Source organism: Tenrec ecaudatus, chromosome 16 (genome assembly GCF_050624435.1).
Source record: "Tenrec ecaudatus isolate mTenEca1 chromosome 16, mTenEca1.hap1, whole genome shotgun sequence".
Classification (NCBI taxonomy): domain Eukaryota; kingdom Metazoa; phylum Chordata; class Mammalia; order Afrosoricida; family Tenrecidae; genus Tenrec; species Tenrec ecaudatus.
In genome coordinates this window covers 14,409,192-14,430,908 of record NC_134545.1, presented here as the reverse complement: position 1 = coordinate 14,430,908, position 21,717 = coordinate 14,409,192, and the positions used below count along the sequence as shown (strand labels likewise).

General features: G+C 49.0%; 1 protein-coding gene across 1 annotated transcript in view; it reads right to left on the bottom strand.

Moving 5' to 3' along the window:
- TBX5 (T-box transcription factor 5) overlaps positions 1 to 21,717 on the bottom strand; it is a 62,211-nt gene that overhangs the window by 32,591 nt on the left and 7,903 nt on the right. The window contains exon 5 of the mRNA XM_075534572.1: positions 20,048 to 20,200. Coding sequence (XP_075390687.1) covers positions 20,048 to 20,200 — 153 coding nt within the window. The remainder of the gene's footprint in view (positions 1 to 20,047; positions 20,201 to 21,717) is intronic.

The following is a 21,717-nucleotide window of genomic DNA, read 5'->3' as shown; positions in this document are numbered from 1 at the left end:
ACTGCAGGGTTCTTAGGCCCCTTTTTAGAACCAGGGGTCCCTATAAAGCCATTTTTTAAAAGTCATCCTTGAAGAACTTGGGCTATTTTCCACTATGAAAGTACCTGACTACAGATCCAACCTGATCACAAGGTTGGATATATCACACCCCACCCCCACCTCGAGAGGGACAAATAACAGAAATGTGGGTAAAGGGAGACAAAGGACGGTGTAACATACGAATGAACAATAGTAATATAGCATTGATCAAGGATTCACATGGGTGGGAGGGTGGGGAAGAAAGAGGAGCTGCTACCAAGGGCTCAACTAGAAGGAAAATGTTGTGGAAATGAATGATGGCAAGCTATGTACATGTGTGCTTGATACAATGGATGTGTGGATTGTGGCAAGAGCTTTAAGAGCCCCCGACAAAATGATGGCTAAACAAATAAATCTTTAAAAAGGACCTGACTAATGATCTCCCGCCTGTCAGTTGGATTATTCTCCCCTGAAGGATGATGGTGCCGCAGGGAAGCACTCGGCCGCTAACCAGAAAGGTCGGTGGTTCAAACCCACCCCACCACTCCTGGAGAAACAGATCTGACGAGCTGCTCTGGTAAAGGTGGCAGCCCACCCTGTCTCACGAGCTGGCTGTGGATCAAAATCAACTTGGTGGCACCCACACATGTGCACACGATGTTGTGGTTGTTGCCTGGCGTCGGGTCTCGGTTCTGACTCACAGCAGCCCCGAGTGCAGCAGAGTGAGACACCACCCGGTCCTCCACCATCTCCACAGTTGTCCCTACGTGTAAGCCCATGGAGGCAGCCCCTGGGTCAATCCACCTTGTCCAACCGCCTCCCCCCAATTTTACCAAGCAGGATGTCCTTCTCAAAGTACCGACTGGTCTCTCCTGATAGCAAGTTCTCAGTCTGTGAGACAAAGTCATGCCATTCTTGCTTCTCAGGAGCACTCTGGTCCAACTTCTGCCAAGACAGAGTGGTTGCCCTTTCGGCAGTCCGTGGTGCTCTCAAGAGCCTCCTCTAGCACCGCCATTCCAATGCATCCTTCTTCTCAGCCTCCCTCATTCCCTGGCCCACGTTCACACGCATGTGAGGGGCGTGAAACTCCCATAGCTTGCTTGGCGTGGGAGCGCCTTAGTGCCCAAAGCAGCACCCTTGCTTGTCAGCACTAAGAGGAGGCTTTGCGCAGCAGATGTTGCCAATGCCACGCGTCTTTTGATCTTTTGGCTGCTGCTCCCACGAGTGTCGATGGTGGATCCAAGCATGACCACATCCTTCACAATTCGATCTTTTCTTCATTGACCATGATGGGACCAGCTGTGAGGATTTGGGTATATACCTATGTATAGATAGATAGATGGATAGATAGATAGATGATAAATAGATATAGATGATAGATAGATTGATAGATATATATAGCTGGATGATAGATGGATATAGATGGTAGATATAGATGATAGTTAGATATAGATGATAGATATAGATATATGATAGATATAGATGATAGATAGATAGATATAATAGAGAGATGATAGATATTGATAGATAATAGGTAGGTAGATTGATAGATGATGGATAGATGGATGGATGGATCAATAGATATAGATAGATAGATGGATGATAGATGATAGATATAGATAGGTTATGGATAGATAGATAGATATGATAGATAGATAATAGGTAGATATATAGTAGATAGGTAGGTAGGTATAGATGATAGATAGGTCGGTAGAGAGATAAGATTATATATAGATACATAGATAGATACATAGAGAGATATGGAGATGGAGATAGACATAATCTTCAAAGGGCTTGCGTGGTTGGTAGATGGTGCCTACTCCATCTCAGCCACAGCCACACAGCGTACAACTAAACCACACTCAGTCCAGCACAGCCCTCACCGTCAGGGCCATCCCTGAGTCCCTGTGGCAGCCGCGTGTCAATCCATCTCAATGAGGGTCTTCCTCTCTGTTTTTGCTGCCCCTCCGCTGTCCCAAGCAGGATGACTTTCTCTAAGGACCAGTCTCTCCAGACAACGCACCCGAAATCCGTGAAACAGACGTCTCGCCGTCATCCCTTCTTAAGGCACATTCTGCTTGTCCTTCTTCCCGGGTGTCCCATAGGAGAGGGCTTCCAAAAGTCCGAGGGAAAGTCGAGTTCTGAGATAATGGGATTTCCCCACAAATTTCTGAAGGCCCCTCAGATACGGCCCCAGCCGCTTTCGTTTCCCAAGCAAGGAGGATCGGACCTGCTCTTTGGGGGAATCTGCGCTGCAGTGAGCAAGGCTTATGACAAGAACCAAAGCTTTTTGAATCTGTTGGCTCAAGACCCAGGCCATTGGTATAAGGCATCAAGGAAAAAGATGTTAGCAGGCATAGTAGAAGCAGCAGAGCCTCGTGGTGTCGTGAGTTAAGCGTCGGGCTGCTAACTGCAAGGCCAGCAGTTTGAAACCACCAGCCGTTCCTCAGGAGAAAGATGAGACTCTGCTGTGGTCAAGACTGGCAGCCTGGGAAACCCACTGGGACAGTTCTCCTCTGTGCTTCAGCTGGCAGTGAGTGCAGATGGCAGTAAAGCCCACCCCGGGAGACGAGTGCTTCCTTCTGAAACATGTAGTACGTGCAGGACCTCTAAGTTCTCTGTGTTGCCCAAACAGATAAAGGAACAAACCCCACTGCGACCAAGTCAACTCAGACTCACAGCGACCCCGCAGGACAGAGCAGAACCATCCCCTGTGGGTTTCCGAGACTGTCCATCTTCACAAGAGTAGACAGCCAGCCTCCTCTTTCTCCAGTGGAGCAGCTAGTAGTTTCAAACTGCTGACCTTGTGGTTGGCGGCCGAGGTGTAACCCACTACGCCACCAAAGTCCTGAGTGTGTAGATGGAATGTCTGGGTCTTGAATTGCTTTAGAGGCATGGGCACAGTATTACTCAAGCTTTAGTCCTTCAAGTCTCACCTGGCCAACCTCGGGCACCTGAGATGCAGGTTGCCTGAATATTTCCATTTCCACCAACTACATTTGTCTTACATCATGTTCACCCAGAAACACACTATCACTTCTCTAGAAGGCCGTCTAGTAACACTCGCTATTCAGTTTAAAAAAAAAAAAGAGGGAGAACCAGGCCTGATGTTCCAATATTGAAATCTTCGGACATTTCAACGGAGCCTTGATGGTGTCATGGTTAGGCTTTGAGCTTTGATCTGCAAGGTCGGCCGTTCGAAACCACCAGGTGCGCCTTGGGAGAAAGACGAGGTTTTGACTCCCGTAAGGAGGTACCGTCTTGGAAACTCACACAGGGGGCAGCTCTGTCCTGTCCTGTAGGGTTGCTATGAAAGGACAGCAACTCAGTAGCAGTGATTGGGGGTTTTGAGTGTTAGGGGGTGCATTTCGAACGCATTCAAATGCTTTCTACCACTTTCAGAAGAAAAGCACAATACCCCAAACTCAACTTCCTTGTGTGGGAGACCAGAAAACCCCACAAAGGGACACTGGAAGCTTTTAGAAAGGCCTTTCACGCAACGGAACCCCCAGCTGCTGCATAGAGTTCATGGTACCAGCTGTTGAGGTGCCTGGGAAGAAAGACCTGGTGAACCCGAGAAAAATCAGCCAAGCGGAGCGTGGTTCTACCCAACCACACCCACGGTTTCCAACAGCCATTATCACCTTGAGTACCAGCCCGAGCCTGGCTCCATGCTGCCCAGAGATTGGAAAGGTCGTTGAGAAGGTCAGCCTCCTCTCTGTGGCCCCATCACGGTCAAGACCACCTGGCAGGGAGTCGGGTTTGGCTCCCAGGAACGTGAGTTCAGGCTAGAACTGCTGTCCACTTGGGGGCTGCGAGGCTGAACATCTTGAGGGGAGCAGACAGCCTTGCCTTTCTCCCACTGCAAATCATCTCGTGGACCACCCGGTGTCTGGTTCTAGACCAGAAGGGTCCATGTGTAGCTCACCAATGGGCCGGTAGGGCATTCCTGCATCTACCCTACAAAGGTGAGGGAGGCAGACAGGTATCATATTCTGTTTTACTGGGAGAGACTGCCTGTAAGGTTTTCCTTCCAATGTGATAAACATGCATCACCGGATGTCCGTCTAGATGTGTATAATCACGGTAAAAGAAAACACGCGTGCAAAAATCCACTTTTTAGAAATTGCATTGGCAGGGACATGCGCGCACATGTCCTCTGTCTGATCCTTAACTTGGCTGTGCTCTTTCCCCAGGGGGCCAGTGGGTCTGGGCGCCTCAGAGTGGACAGAAAAGTCTTTCCAATTCTTTTGGAAGACAGTTTTCATTAGGCGTGTTCCTGAATCCAGCCCCACGTGAAAGGGATCATTACCTAGTGGGACCTGCCTGTCCCCAGTAAGATGCAGCTCACTCAGCCCTTAAACAACAAAAAAAAAGACAAAACAAGAAAAACTCCCTGCCATCGAGTGGGTGCATAGTGACCCTATAGGACAGGGCAGAACTGCCCCTGTGGGTTTCCAAGACAGACACTCTTTAAGGGAGTAGAAAGCCTCATCTTTCTCCAGAGGGGTGGCTGGTGGGTTGGAAAGGAAGACCTCTTTAGAAATACACCATTCAATATAGGGTTCTCACAAAGTTAAATAAAAGCAGGATCATGGAGAATGAGGGGAGTCGGGCAGAGACCCAATGCCCATCTGTGGACAATGGAACACCCCCCCCAGAAGGGTTGCAGGGAAGGGATGAGTCAATCAGGGTGCAGTGGAGCACTGAAGGATCACGCGATATACATCTGGTTCCTTGAGGCTTCCTCACCCCCCCACTGTCATGACCCCAGTGCTGATTCCTACTCGGGGCTGGATGGGAACATGTGCATAGGGTTAGGCAAGAGATAAAGCTCAGGACACACGGAATCCAGGAACATGAATGGGAAAACCGATACCAGAAGGGTAAGGGAAAGGTGGGGGGAGAGGAGGGAGGAAGGGGAACTGATCACAATGATTGGCACATAACCATCTATCAAGGGGTCACGAGGGGAGAGGGAGGGAAAAAAGAGGAGCTGATCCCAAGGGCTCAATAGAAAGCAAATGTCTAGAAAAGACTGATGGCAACCTATGTACTAATATGCCTGAGACAATTGATGCATGGATTGTAATAAGAGCTGTAAGAACCCCCAATAAAGTGATCTTTGGGTTGAAAGAAAGGGGGAAGCAGGATGATTTGAAAAGAGGTGGCCGTGACCCTGTTCTAACGCAAATGAAGCCCTGGCCCGGGCCACAGCTAGAGGAAGCGGACTACCACACCGCTGGGTGAAAGAAGCCAGACACAAGGCGCCTGTGTGAAACAGGGACCCAAGCTTATTAGTGGGTGATTAACAGGGCTGGGAGGGATGGGGAGAGGGGGACACTGCTTCCAAAAAAACAGACCGCTTCCTGCCATCGAGTTGTCTCTGGCTCACTGCAACCCTGCAGGACAGAGTGGAACTGCCCCTGCGGGTTTCTGAGGCCCAAACGCCTGATGAGAGCAGCTGGTGGGTCTGAACTGCCGACCTTGAGGATTGCAGCCCCGCCAGTAGCCACTCCACCAGCAGGGCTCCTTCACAGACTGGTACAGGGGCACTGAGTTTCTGGTAGGAGTGGGAGTGGAATGGGGATGGCTGTTCAGCATGAAGTGACCTCTCACCAAGGCTGAATTGGCCTGTGTTTGGTGATACCAGGGGGCTTCAAACCAGTCCAGGGTAACACCCAGCATCTTTCTGTTCCCTTTTCCCACCCACTTTTTGAAGTCCCCCTGGTGGTACATTTGTACTACAAGGAAACATTTCTTAAGGAATGGGAACCCTCTCTCCTCGCTCCTCGCTCAGCATCACAGAAGCTGGGCCCCAGAATCACTGGAGAAGTTAAGGGCGAGGCATCGGACTGAATTAACAGCCCGTTCCTGAAGCCACTGTCTCAAGAGCTCGTAGCAAAAGAACTGCCAGGGGGTGGGGTTGGGGAGTGGGGACGGGGACACAGAGAGTATGTTTGGGTAGAAAAAGCAAAGGTCTTTTGCTCAAATTGGTCACTTGGACCTCAAACAGGTTTTCTCTGGCCTATATAATTCATGATCGTATCACCCTTTGTGTATATGTGCATATATATACACACACATCATATATATACATATGTTTGTGTATACCCTTAGCTGCATTGAGAGGAGCCCTGGTGGTAGAGTGGTTACACACTGGGCTGCTAACCACAAGGTCAGCAGTTCAAAACCACCAGCCGCTCCAAGGAAGAAAGAGGAGGCTCTCTGCTCACCTAAAGAGTCGAAACTCAGAAACCCACAGGGACAGTTAGTTCTACCCTGTCCTGTAGGGGGCACTCTGAGCCGGAATGGACTGAGTTTGGTTGGTTTGGGAATGGTGTTCATCTTCCTTCTCTCTTATTGTATCAGAGCAGAACTGGCCCCATGGGATTTTCAGGGGAAGATCACCAGGCCTTTCTTCTGAGGCACCTCTGAGTAGACTTGAACCTCTAACCTTTCATTCACCAGCTGAGCAGACCAACCATGGACACCACCCAGGGCCTCCTTATCTGTCTGTCTCTCCCTCACTGTCACTGCCAGCGAGCTGATGCCGACTCAGAGAGACCCTAGAAGACAGGTTGGAATGGCCCCTGAGGGCTTCCATTCCAAAGCAAAGGCCTCATTTTTCTCCCACAGAGAGCCCGGTGACTTTGAACTGCTGCCCTTGTGATTTGCAGCCCAACGCATAGCCACGATGCCACCAAGAATCACCCTTGGGAAATGTTACCATGCAAGCCAATGGGCGTGTGCCTGCCTCTGTGCCTGCCCAGTCTCGTGGGAAAGCCCTGTCTAGGAGACCCCGTCCCTCACACGCTGCCCGTTGACCAGTGGGTACACAAACGCACACCTGGGGCCCACATACCCCCCTAGAGCCCCCGCTGCACGTTGCCTCTATTTGCCATATAAACAGCCTTCCCTAAAATCGGCATAAAACCGGATCTCTAGGAGGGGCAGTGGGAGGGGGAGCCGGGAGGGGGAGAAAATAAATATAAATACCAGTTCCAAGCAGGGAGACAGAGGTTGTAAAAATTAATGAGAATAATTGTTGTGAATTCTTTGCTTGGGGAGGGGGGGCCCACTCGACAGGGCCAAAAATCTTAATTATTTCTCTCTATTAGGGCTTCATTTCCTGGTCTCAACCAGAAAGCTCATACCTCATAAATACAGCTCCTTGCACGATGATTTAAGCAGGAGGAAGACGCCTGTTAATGGCGGCGCCGGCGAGGACCAGGGAGAGCCTGGCCGCGCAGACACAGTCATTGTGGTGCGGGCCAGGGAACCGCCATGCTCATGTGACCTCTTTTTAGCACCTGAATATTTCTCGGAGTTTCCATAGGAGCTGCTGACAAGCCCGGCGCGAACCTCACAGAAACGTGTTTCACAGAGAGAAGATGGGAGTTTTTTTAAAAAACATCTTTTGGGGGCTGTCAACCATCTGGGGAAATAACTCCCCAATCCCACCCGGGATCACAGCTGGGCTGAGGAAATACATCACATCATTAGGAACCTGAGGTGGAGGGTCTTGTGACTGGAGGATTGTCCACGGCAAACTGTGCACCATCCGGGCCTCCCCCTGGCACCTGCCTACATGCTAAGCACTCAGAAAGGCAGCCTCAGAGGCAATGAGCGCCCATCATGAGCATGTCTTCTCCTCGATTGTCCTTGCCAATTGAGGAGCCCTGGTGACGTCACGTGTAATGCATTGGACTGCAAACTGCAAGGTCAGCAGTTCAAAACCACCGGATGGGAGAAAAAGATGAGGTCCTCTAGTCCCTTAAAGAGACTTCTGTTGTCCGTGTTTTGGGTGATGCAGACCTTGAGGGGCCCTGGTGGCAGTGTGGTTATAAGTGGAGCTGCTAACACAAGGTTGGGAGTTTGAAACCACCAGCCACCTCTCAGGAGAAAGATGGGGCTTTGACTCCCTCAAAGAGTTAGAGTCTTGGAAACCCACAGAACTAGTTCGATCCTGTCCTATATGGTCGCTATGAGTTGGTATCAACTCAGCGGCAGCGAGTATGGTTTTGGTTGGTTGGTTGGTTGGTTGGTTGGTTGGTTGGTTGGTTGGCTGGTTGGTTGGTTGGTCAGTTGGTTGGTTGGGTGCTGAGAATAAGGGGATTGGTGAAGCTGTCAGTTGGTGGCATCCATATGAATGGACTTGGTACCTACTCAGTGCCAGGCACCACACACTCTTTATGAGCTTTCCCATTCAACTCCTATAATGTCCCTAGGAGGTCGGCTCTATTATCATCATCCCCATTTTACAGATGGGGAAACTGAGTTCAAAGTCAGATGGCTTTGAACCCAGGCTGTCCTCCTAATCCTACCCTATACTACGGTGGATCAGACCCTGGGGGACTTCTGAGGATGGAGGCAGGAGGCTACACACCAGGTCCACTGGGACATTGCTTTACGGAGGGTGGGTTCACCAATCCCACAGAACCCTGGCTGCCGGTTGGTACATCCAAAGTGGAGACCACCTGCAAGGACTCCGGGCTTGCCAGCCTGGATTTGCTCTTGACAGAGGAAAAAAAGAGGGGAGGGGCTATTGCTTCTCGGTACTCTACTCTGTGCCTTAAAAACCAGGAAAGGTGTGTGTCCCAGTGCGATATCCTTTCCTATAGTTATCCAATCTGTAGGCAAATAACCTGAGAAGCTGGGCTCAGAGGAAAAGAATGCAGCATTCGGGTGAGAAACAGGCTCACACCCAGCCTGTGATATGCAGATGACACAGCCTTACCTGCTGATAGGAAAGAGAGGAACCCAGGCCCTTGTGGATGAAGACCAAGGCCTGCAGATTTCAGCTCAGTGTAGAGAGAACCCAAACCCTCCCCCCCAGTGGACCAGCTGAAGGGCTGGCAGTAGAGCATCATGAGAACCAAGAGCTGGGACGGAAGCTCAAGATTGCATGTCACTTGGATTCTCAATGAACACTCATGGCCGCGGCAGTGGAGAAATCCAAGGAGCTGTGGCATATACCGCACTAGACCGCTTTGAAAGGGCAGAGCGGGAACAAGGGGATATTCCCCTGGTTCCGGACAATGAGTGAGGAAGGCCAGAGGAGAAGGGATGCCTTTGAACTAAGGCCAAGGAAAGTCACAGGGCCTGGATCCCAGCAGAAGGAATAAATCTTCGCTGGAGGAAGCACAGCTGGACTACTCCTTAAATGCGAGGATGGCAGGGCTTCATCTCACAGACTTTAGACATGTTATCGGGAGAGACCAAGCCCCGGAGAAGGACATCATGCTTGGTAAACATGCACACACACCACACACACACACACACACACACACAAACACCCCTCACTGTCATCAAGCCAAGAGTGACCCTACAGGACAGGGTAGAACTGCCCCTTGGTGGGTTTCTGAGACTGTAATTCTTTGCAGGAGTAAATGTCTCGGCTTTCTCCTGAGAAGGGGCTGGTGGTTTTGAACTGTTGACCTTGTGGGTGGCAGCCCAAAGTATAGCCACTACACCACCAGAGCTGAAGAGGAAGTCCCTGAGAGAGATGGGATGGCCCAGTGGTGACAATGGGCTCAAACACAGCAGCGACTGTGAGCGTGGCAACGACAGAGCAGTGTTTCCTTGTATGAGATCTAGAGTCGCCTGAATTGGATCCCACTGAACGGCATCTAACAACAAACAAGAACTCCATGTGTGGGGTGAGGGTGGTGACAGCTTCTTTCAGGGTATTTAGGAAGCTGTCAGGCTGGAGCTGAAAAGACTTTGCAAATAGTGCAGACAGATTCCCTGACCTAATACACACCCAGAAAAATGTACTTGGATTTGGTGTCTAGACCCTTGATGTGTTCCTCAAATCTACATCGATTCCAATACGTCTTTTGACACCCACATGTTTAGACCTGCACCCTTGTAGGCACTCTCCCCACCCCTCCATGTTGTCCCCACTCCTGTGCAGACAGTATAAAGCATTCCTGCCAATTGTTTCTGAGTACACTGCTGGGAGAGCCATTCTAGAAAGAGATTTTTTTTTTGGGGGGGGGGGTTCCATAAGAAGACCTGGAGGCACAATGGCTAAAGGAGCTAGGCTTTGAGCCAAGCAGTGGGTGCTGTGGACCGCGCTTTGAAGGAGAAACAGCAGGCAGTCAGCTTCTCCAAAGATTTACAGCCATGAAAATCCTATGGACTTCCTGTAGAGCCCCAACTCTATCCTGTAGTGCCCCTACTCTATCCTAGGGAGTCCCTAATCTGTCCTGTAGAGTCCCTACTCTATCCTAGAGAGTCCCTACTCTATCCCATAGAGTCCCTACTCTATCCCATAGAGTCCCTACTCTATCCCAGAGAGTTCCTACTCTATCCCATAGAGTCCCTACTCTATCCCATAGAGTCCCTACTCTATCCTAGAGAGTCCCTACTCTATTCTGTAGAGCCCCTACTCTATCCTAGGGAGTCCCTACTCTATCCCATAGAGTCCCTACTCTATCCCATAGAGTCCCTACTCTATCCCATAGAGTCCCTACTCTATCCCATAGAGTCCCTACTCTATCCCATAGAGTCCCTTCTGTATCCTATAGAGCCACTGCATGGGAATCCACTTGATAGGATCATGAGGGACGGTGATGGTCATGTTCCAGGTGAATGCAAGAGAGCTTCCCCCCACATGGTGGACAAACCATGCCATGATCTTTTCATTCAATGGATTCCACCTATGATACCAAGGGCCCTTGTACATGTGCCAGGCTGACCAACCTGGATACTTCAGATACATGCTGTGCTGTTGCTGGGTGCCATCAATTCAGTCTCCCATACGCAGCACCCAACGTGTCTCAGAGGGTTGTTTGGGCTGCCATCTATCTATCTATCTAGACAGAGATATAAATCATTTTCATTGGGGATTCATACAACTCTTATCACTATCCATACATACATCCATTGTGTCAAGCACATTTGTACATATGGTGTCATCCTCATTCTCAAAACATTTTACTACTTAAACCCTTGGTATCAGTTCCTGATTTCTCTCCTCCCTCCCTCTCTCCCTCATGAACCCTTGATAATTTATCATTATTATTTTTTCATGTCTTGAACTGCCTGATATCTCCCTTTATCCCTTGTCTATTGTCCATCCCCCTGGGAGGGGGGTATAGGTAGGTCATTGTGATCAGTTTCCCCATTCTGCCCCCACCTTCCCTTTACCCTCCTGGTATGGTTACTCTCAATATTGGTCCTAAGGGGGGTTATATGTCCTGTATTCCCACTGTTTCCAGCTCTTATTTAAACCCATGAACATGCTCTGGTCTAGCCAGATTTTTAAGGTAGAATTAGGATCATGATAGTGGGGAGAGGAAGCATTAAAGAACCAGAGGAAAGCTGTATGTTTCATTGGTGCTATACTGCACTGACTGGCCCTTCTTCTCCCCACAACCCTTCTGTAAAGGGATATCTAATTGCTTACAGATTGGCTTTGGGCTTCTACTCTGCACTCCCACCCCACCCCCACACACACACCTCTTCACATTATGATTTTTTTGCTCTGGGTCTTCGAAGCCTGATACCTGATCCCATCCACACCTTATGATCACACAGGCTGCTGTGCTTCTTCCATAAGGGCTTTGTTGCTTCTCAGCTAGATGGCCACTTGTTTATCTTCAAACCTTTAAGACCCGAGACACTATATCTTTTGATAGCCAGGCACCATCAGCTTTCTTCACCACATTTGCTTATGTACCTGCTTTGTCTTCGATGACCATGTCAGGAAGGTGAGCATCTCAGAATGCTGGGTTATTAGAACAAAGTGTGCTTGTGTTGAGGGAGTACTTGTGTCTGGGTTGCCATCTTGATGGGACAGGTCACCCACCGGGCAGCTAGTGGAGTTGAACCACCAATCTTTGGGTTCACGGCCACAGGATTAACCACCGTGCCTCCAGAGCACCTTCAAATCAATGCCGTGTTTTTATATCATGTAACCCTCAGTAGGGCTGTGGGGTGGGGGTGGGGTGAAGGGAGAGCAGGGAGGGAAAGGATCAGAGAAGGGAAGGGGGAGAGAAGAAAAAATAAAAGGAGGCTAAAGGAGGAAGAAAGAAGGGGAAAAGATGAAGAAGAAGAGAGAGATGGAGGAAAGAAGACATATCAAAGAGCATGATACCAGGGATCTGCCCACTCCTCGTGGCCCCTGTCTACAACCACTGCCACATGGAATGTCCCCCAAAGGCCTCAGCACCCATACGTGTCTTGGCAGCTCCCGAGTTCACATTCCATTCCCACCCTGCCTATAATTCCCGGAGGAGCCTGGGGACTTGCTGGGTGGCAAGCAGAGCAAAGAGCCTGATGTATGTTAGGCCCATTCATCAGGTCAAGGTTGTCTCTCAGCTACACATAGGGGGCACTAAGCTTCCTTTTTCCTTTCCTTTTCCATTGTCCTCCCCTGTGGTCATCACCACACAGCTAACCATCGGATCTGAGTAGCCACAGGAAAACAGGTTCCAAGCAGCCAGACTCAAAATTAGCCTGGAATATTTTTCTGCAGCTTGCAAGGCACTGGGCCTTAGCTTTTTTATCGCAATAAGTAAGAGGGTCGGGGGAGGGGGAGGTGGGGGGAACTCATCATTCCGTTAAGAAAAGAACGGTGCAGACGAATAACTTGGAAGCTGAGGGTCTGAATTGCATGATCCATCAACTAGACTTAATGGGCATAGATGGAGACCCTGCCCCCACCCACAAACAGGACCATACACATCCCACTCCAAGGCCCATGGGTCACGCCCTAGGACAGACCACCTGTCGGGTCAGAAAGCGGGTCCTGGTTGCTTTTAAGAGGCCAGAGTCACACAAACCATTTTCTCTGGACAATGGAGGAAGGCTAGAAAGAAACAACAGGAAAATATACAGACATGTGTGAATGAAACTGCACCCTGTTAAGCCAAGGAAGAAATCAAAAGAGAAGTGACGGGCATCTTTGCGCTCCATGAAACCGAAGCGCGGCATCTCCACCAGGTATGGGATGCAGTGAAGGCAGTACTTCCAGGGAAGGCATAGCAATAAATGCCTACATGGAAAAACAAAACAAAAAGAACTCAGATTCACAGCCTGACTCCACAACCCCAGAGACAAGATAGAGAAAAGCAAGCAACACGTTGGCGGGGAGAGGAAAAAAGAAAGATCAGAGCAGAATGAAATAAAACTGGAAACAGAAAGACAACAGAGAGTCCATACAAACCTAGAAGTTGGCTCTTTGAAAAGATCAAAGGAATTGATCGATTGGCAAAGGAAAGAAGAGAACGTGTGCAAATGAACCAAGGTAAAAAAGCGAAGGGAAATCAGTGGAAATAAAGAGAAAAAATAGAAATAAAAATCAATAGAAATAAAAAATAAATGATGACAGAATATTACAAATATGGTAACCAGGTGGCAGTAGCTAGATAACCTACAGGGCGTATACAAATTCTTAGAAGCGCGCAGCCCACCTGACTTGGCCCAAAAGTTCATTAAAAAGTTCCAAGAAACCTTTCACAAGTGGAGAAATGAAATCAGTGACAAAAACAATCTCTCCCCCACTCCCCTCAAAATAAAGTCTGGGTCAGATGGCATCACCGGGAAATTCGGCCGAAACACGTAGAGAACAATTGACACCAATATTAATTGTTTCAGTTCTTCCAAAACACAGAGAAGGAGAAAATTCGTTCTATGAAACATAGCCCTGATCTCCAAACCAAAGAAAGGGAACACAAGAAGAGAAAACTATAAGCTAATCTCTCTTAAGCGTAGCTACGTAAAAATCCTCTGCAAAATTCTAGCGAGCAGGATTCAATAGCACAATGAGTAAGACTCATAGACATTGCACAACGAGGTTTGTCCCAAGGATGCAGAGATGGTTCACCATTGGGACACCAATCAGCAGAACACACCACATCAGTAGAACAAAGGAAATGACTAGATGATCGTCTTTGGGGATGCTCCGATCAAATTCAACATCTTTCTTTCTTTTTTCTTTTTAAACATTTTATTAGGGACTCATACAACTCTTATCACAATCCATATATATACATACATCAATTGTATAAGGCACATCTGTACATTCTTTGCCCTCATCATTTTCAAAGCATTTGCTCCGCACTTAAGCCCTTTGCATCAAGTCCTCTTTTTTTCCCCTCCCTTCCCGCTCCCCCAACATCTTTGTTAATGGCAAGCTCTAACGAGGATTGAATTGGAAGGGAACTTCCTCAGGATAATTCATGGCGTATATGAAAAGCCAGTAGACCACATGATATACGTAATAAAGACTGAGAGCCTGCCCCCTGAAGTTGGGCACAAGACAAGGCTGCCCTCTCTCACCACTTCTATTCAGTGATGTATTGCACGTCCCAGGCAGAGCAGTAAAAGGAGCAAAAGAGAAAAATACCCAGACTGGAAAAGAAGAAGCAAGATTATCCGTATCTCAGATGACATAATCCCATATGTAGAAAATCCCGAATCCAAAAAAAAAAAAGTTTAGAGCTAAAAAAGAAAGAAAGAAAGAAAATATTGAGAGTTCATAGAGGGACATAGCAAAGCTGCAATCTACAAAAGGTCCAATGCTGATTTTTTAAATTGCTTTATTAGGGGCTCACACAACTCTTATCACAATCCATTCATACATCAATTGTGTCAAGCGCATTTGTACACTCGTTACCCTCATCATTCTCAAAACATTTGCTCTCCACCTAAGCCCCTGGCATCAGCTCCTCACTTTTCCCCTCCCTCCCCCCTCCCCCCTCTCTCAGGAACCCTTGAAAATGTATAAATTATTATTTTGTCATATCTTACACTGTCCCTTCACCCACTTTTCTGCTGTCCATTCCCCAGGGAGGAGGTCACATGTTCCCCCTCTCCAACCCATCCTCCCTCCATCCTCCCAGTATCACCACTCACACCACTGGTCCTGAAGGGATCATCCGCCCTGGATTCCCTGCATTTCCTGTTTCTATCTGTACCAGTGTCCATCCTCTGGTGTAGCCAGATTTGTAAGGCAGAATTGGGATCATGATAGTGGGGGAGGAGGAAGCATTGAGGAACTAGAGGAAAGTTGTATGTTTTCATCGTTGCTACATCACACCCTGACTGGCTCGTCTCCTCCCCGAGACCCTTCTGTAAGGGGATGTGGATATACTGGGTTTTGTACAAAAGGCCAACAAACAAAGATCAGTTGGATATGCCCGCCATGGGAAATCTGAAAAAGAAATTAAGGACATGATTCTTTTTACAATAGCATCTAAGAGACTATACTAAGAATAACTGTAACTATGGACTCTGATGATGAGAACCATGAAACACTGCTGAAAGAGATTAAATAAACCTTAAATAGCTTAAAATATGCTGCGTGTTGTTGGATTAGAAGACTTAATATTGTTAAGATGTCAGTCCTATTCAAAGCCATCTATAGGCTCAATGCAATCCCAATAAAAATACCAGCAGCCTTCTTTAGAGAAGTGGAAAAAAATAAAGCCACCCCACTCCTCAACCTTATATGGAACGGCAAGAGGCCCCAAATATCTAAAACAGAGTTGAAAGAGAACAAAGTAGGAGTGAGTTTTTGCCATTCCTGATTTTTAAACACACGATACAGCTGAGTAATCAAAACAGCCTGAAAGCGGGTGTCACCATAGACACAGACCAAGGTCTACTGATCTGAGGGTGCTGAGTCCGATTGGATGAAGAGAGAAGAGTCTCTTCAGCAGATGGCACTGGGGAAAGTGGCTAGCCACGTGCAGAAAACGAAAGCAGGATCCTTGTCTGCCCTCATACACAAAAATCCAGAACCAACGAAGAACTTCAAGGTGCAAACTCAAACCGTAAAAATCTCAGACGAACAAGCAGGGACCACACTGTCGGGCCTCGCTTTCAACAATGGATAATCTCTCACATCGTGACTAAAGGCAAAACACAGGAATGGGACCTCATATAGATTACAAACGCTTGTTTATCAAAGGACCTTACCTTACCAGAACAAGTGGGGGGGGGGGGCTATGAACAAGAGACTTTCAATATCTTCCAAAATTATATATCCAATAGAATCTACTAACCAAATAGCTACCTAATTAAAATCAACAAGTCAGCTACAAAACAAATATCCCAATCACAAAACGGGCAGTGAACTTGAATAGGCATTTCATCAAAGAAGGGATTCAAATGACCACCAAACACACGAAATGGTGCTCAGCATCGTTGGCCACCCAAAACAAGCGAGCAAAGCAACCGTCCTGTTGATACCACCAACACAGAGCCCTGCAGGGCTGAGTAGAGGACCCAAGGCTGCCAATCTTTATGGAAGTAGATTGTCACATCTCCCTACCATGGAGCTGATGGTTCAGTTTGAGCCACCGGTGATGATTTGGTTAGCAGCCTCAACGACATCAGGGCTCCTTGGAAGGAATTAGCCACCAGAGAGATGCAAGCCAAACCTCTGCCGAATGAAAAGACACCAGCTCGCTCCCATTAGAACAGCTAAGATTGAAAAACAACAAGCAGCAGGTGCAGGGCAGGGTGTGGGGAGATAATAAGCCTTTATCCTTTCCTGGTGGAAAGGCAAAATGTTCTGGTCCTGTGGAAAGCAGCGTAATGGTTTCTCAAAAGGACTACCGCAGTGGTGCTCCACCTTCCTCATGCCGCAAGCGTTTCATACAGTTCCTCGTGTGGTGGTGACCCCCAGCCATAACATGATTTTCGTTGCTACTTCATCACTGTCATTTTGCTACTGTGATGAATTGGGTGACCCATGGGAAAGGGTCGTTCTACCCCCAAAGGGGTCGCGACCCACAGGTTGAGAACCGCTGGAGCAACGCCAGAAGTACCATGTGTCCCGGCAAGTCCACCCCTAGATATATGCCCCCAAAGACTTGAAAGCAGAGGCCCAAGCAGAGATTTGTACCCAACGTTCCTTGCGACGCTCGTTATTTACTATAGCCAAAGATGGAACCCATCTAAATGCCCGTCACCAGATGAATGGATAAACAAAATGTGGTACTGAACATGAACTAGAATTCGAGGCAGCCAGCAGGAGAAATGAAGGCTTAACAGCCACGTGGAGAGAGCTTGAAGACATGCTGAGCCTAACAAGGCAATCACCAGAGGACAAATATTATCTGACCTGGCTTACATAAAAAGAGAATAAAGGGCAAACAGAGCTAGGGGGTTGTTCCGAGTGACCAGGGGAATGGATGAACGGCGGTGAAAAAATTGCACTGATTAAGGGTTGCATCGCCAATCATTGTAATTGCTGTCCATAACTTGTACACTTGAAAAGAATTTAATTGGCAAAAGGCTATACATGATAGTCCATTCGCAGCCATGACAGAGCAAGTAGCTGCTGGGGCTGCTTATGGACAACCAAACACCTCATGGAATTTAGTTTCCTAGTTTGGAGGTTTAGGGTCATGGGTTCGTGGCACATCTCAGTTAATGGGCCTATTAATAGGTTTAGTGTTTCTGGTCTACCTCCTAGTTAGCTGTGTATCTTAACAGTATGCAAGTGACCATCCAGGTCCCACAGTCCGTCTCTGTTCACCTAGAGCAGGGACGGGGAACTTCAATACCCATCACACATGTTTCGTCCAGGGGAAGAAGTTCCAGTCATCACAGGAACGATGAGTCCATTAAAGGTTTGACCAAATACAGCCAGCTAATTTTTTAAGTTGATAATCTTATATGGCCCTCAAATGATGTTATCAACATGCAAATAGCCCTTGGCAGAGAAGTTTCCCCACCCCGGCCTTAAAGTAGCAGACGAAGAAGGAGTAAGGAGGAGGTGGAGGGTATGGAATGGGTGACTCATTGCCACCATGAACAACTACCTCCTTTTGTCATGAGACCAGAAGAACTGGATGGTACCTGGCTCCATTACTAAACATTTGGATCACAGATTTCATTGAAGAATCACGATAAAGAGGGGGGAGAATGCAGAAGAGAGTGCCAACCCCCATGGAATCCTGACTTTTGGGAGTCCTGAAGAGTAGATGAACCCCTCAAATCATTGGCCCGAGATCATCTTGAAACCAAAACTATACCCTGAAGTCATCTTAAAACCAACGATAGTTTTGGTTCCTTAGTTACTTAGTGGTCTTGATCAGTTGGCTCTTTCAAGAAGTATCTATACAGGATCCAGGCGAGAAAGCTGAGGCTGTCTACTCCCACCCAGATTCACAGCTTCTTTTTCGGAGACCTGACTGGGGGTTACCTATGAGTGAGAACATTTGAACAGCGGCAGGTATGTTTGTTTGTTCACTTTCCTTTTACCCAGGATCCAATTGACGTCAACAACTCAAAAGGTGAGACAGAAAGCTGAAGGGGCAGAGAAGTGATGTGAGGAGGTAAGAATTGTGCAAGAAAGGAGGGAAAGGTTCCCTAACTCAGACACATGGAGAGGTTGCTGCACTTTGTGTGTTTGTGGGTATCTTCTCAACAAGAACAAAAGAAATACAATTTAGAAGAACATTTAAAAAGAAAGAATTGTGTTTGGGGAGGCCTTTCTTCTAGAGCAGCGGTTCTCAACCTGTGGGTCACGACCCTTTGGGGGTCAAATGACTCTTTCACAGGGCTCGCCCGATTCATCACAGTAGCAATATGACAGTGATGAAGTAGCAACGAAAATAATTGTATGGCTGGGGAGTCACCACCACATGAGGAACTGTATGAAAGGGTCACGGCATTAGGAAGGTTGAGAACCACTGTCTAGAGGGAACTTCTTCAGATCTGGGCTTCCCGGCTGACTGATAGAGAGGCCACAGGGCTCCAGGACTATCTATCCTGGCTTTGGAAGTGACCCACAGGCTTGGTAATAGCAGCCCCAATGGGACCTCATGTGCTGCCTGGCCCGCCCTGGGTCTGGTGACTGTCAATTGCTGAATGCCTCTCCCCCATTCCCAGGTCTTCCTGCCTGACTCCCCAGAACGGGAAGCGCACCCCTCTCCCCTATCCACCTCTGCAAGTTACCCAGGTGATCTGTGCTTACTGACCCCAAAGAGGCCCCTTTTGTCCCCCTCCCACTGCCACCTAACCCCACATCACAGCTTCTTTTTGTTGTTAGGTACCATCAACCCACAGCGAGCGACCTTACGCGCACCAGAAGGAAACATCTGCCATCCTCACACTTCTTTCCGTGCTTGTCATAGTGTGTCAACACTTAGTACTCCGAAATCGGCGACCACCCATCAGCAGCCCCTCCCCCAGCCCCAGACTTCACCCCCCTTCACGCCGATGCTAAGGGACCCACCAATCAAATCCCTCTTCGATCAAATCAATCCTGCAGGCAGGTCAGGTCTCCACAGGCTCAAGTCCCAGCCAGTCCCTTCTCCTGCCGGCCAGGGGGTGGAGTGGGGGAGGGATGAAAAGCTGAGTCCCAAGCAGCAGTGTGGTGACACCCCGCTGCAATACCATTGTCTTTTTAATGTGCAGAAAGAGGCCTGAATGGTGACCAGCGAGGGGTCTGACCTTTACACAATCCAGGCAGCCTCCCTCACCACTGTTCCACCCTGCGGGGTCCCAGACGTGAAACTTCAGGTTCTCAGCGTGCTGGGGGGGAAGGGGGGGGGGGTCGGGAGATGCTGGGTCTCCTTGAAGTCCTGGGACCTGAGCCCTGCTTGGCCTTCATTTAGGCTCCGTTTTACAATGCCAGCCTTGCTCGAACACGCGGGTTTTGGACAGAGCCCTGGTGGCATGGCAATTAAGAACAAGGGTGCACACCATGGAGGATGGGGGTTCGAGCCCAGCCATCGGGTCCACGGGAGAGGAGCTTGGCCACCAACTTTCACTGAGATGGCAGGCACAAAAGCAAAGCAAAGCAAACAAACCCCGAAAACCCACGGGGCAGTTCTACTCTCTCACGCACCAGGACAAGCACCCAAGCCCAATCTCAGTTTCTGGTACCAGCCCCCAGACCTCTTGTTGGGTGTTAGGGAGGAAGGCCAGGGCCTCCCAGGAATCAGAGAGCTTCCGGCTGATGACGTCCACACACAACCCCCAACACCGCCCACCCCCACCTACGCATGCAAATGAGCAGGCGGGCCCAGGAACCGGTACGGCGGTGGGCGGAGCTTACCTTGTGGTTCTGATAAGAAGTCACCGCGATGAAGGCCGTCTCCGGAAAGACGTGTGTGCAGAACGCTGTGTTCTTTGAGCCGAAACCATTGTTTTCGTCGGCTTTCACGATGTGCAGCCTGGGCTGGTACTTGTGCATGGAGTTTAGAATGATCTAAAAAGAACACGCAAAAGGCCAGCGAGGTTAGAGATGGGAAACGCACCCACCCACCCGCCGGGAGGTCCTCCGGTCGAATAAGCCACCTTTGGGTTTGTTGGTTTGTTTGTGTCCCCCTCTCTCCCCGTCTTGTTTTCTTGAAAGGGGGCCAGTGATTTCATGAAAAAGAAACATTTCAACAGTGACAATTTCCAACCCCCAAAAGCCAGGCGAATTTTCCAGGAATCTACCCAAGACACACAGGGCGGTACATCAGGATGCTTAATAAAGTTTGCTTAATAAATTAACTCCCTGCGAATGGCACCTCCCTCGGCCCCATCGGCTGGGAAACCGCTCTCTGGGCACACCCAACAAAGCTGGGTGACAGTTTTGGAATGGAGAGAGGCAAACAAATAAATAAATGTCCCAGTAGATCCTCAGAAGGCTAAAGGTGACAGGGATCTGGGCTGGCGGGGGAGGGGAGGACCACAGGTCGCTCTGCGAAGCTTTCCTGTGTGTTTGTGGAGACTCCGGATCCTGGCCGTTTGTTGAAGCAGCGGGCAAAGAGAATTCCATGGCACCAAGAAGATGTGGGAAAGAGAGCCCACCTCCACCGTCAGAGAAGGGGCTGGTTCCCCCTCATTTGAGTTCTCCTTTCTCTCCCTTGTCAACATTCAAGTCCAGCCCCTCCACTGGAACTACCTGGAGGCTGGCCGCTGCCAGCATGGCACAGCTGGATCTTAGGGGACTTGCTCCTTCCACCAGGGGCTCCCCCAGGGAAAGTGGAAGCTGACCCACTGTGGCTGCCCTGTTGTCCTCCTTACAGCCATGACTCTCAGGAGACCTGGTGGGGTCTTCAGTTACACCTTGGGCTGCTCACTATGAAAGTCAGCAGTTCGGAAACCACCAGCTGCTCCTCTGGAGAAAGGAGAGTTTCTGCTCCCATAAAGAGTTAACACTCAGACACCGGACGGTGTCAAATAGGGAGATAATAACAATTCACAATTTATCAAGGGCTCAGGAGGATGGGAGGGTGGGGGAAGGGAGGGGGAAAAGAGGAGCTGATACCAAGGGCTCAAGAAGAAATACCATGTTTTGAAAAGGATGATGGCAACCTACGTACACATGTGCTTGAGATGGTGGATGGATGGATTGTGATAAAAAGCTGTTTAAGAGCCCCCAATAAAATGATTTATTTCACAAACAAAGAGAATAAGAGCAACCATCTCGGAAACCCACAGGGGCCAGCTCTAACCTGCCCTGTAGGGTCACTGTGCGTCAGAATTGACTCAGTGGTGGCAGCCGTGAGTCACTATCTAGCTTCAGGATCCCGTGGGTGGTGAAGCCCTGGACAGGTGACGCAATACCCTCAGGTGCTCCTCACCAAGGGGTCTGATTTCCACACACACACAGAGGCTGGAAGCTGGACCCGCAGGCCTGCTTCCTTGAAAGGCTGGGATCCGTGGGAGTCCGGCTTGCCCAGCATGGTGATTCCGTTCTGAGCGCTCCGGGCTCCTCAGCTTTGCTGCAGCCAG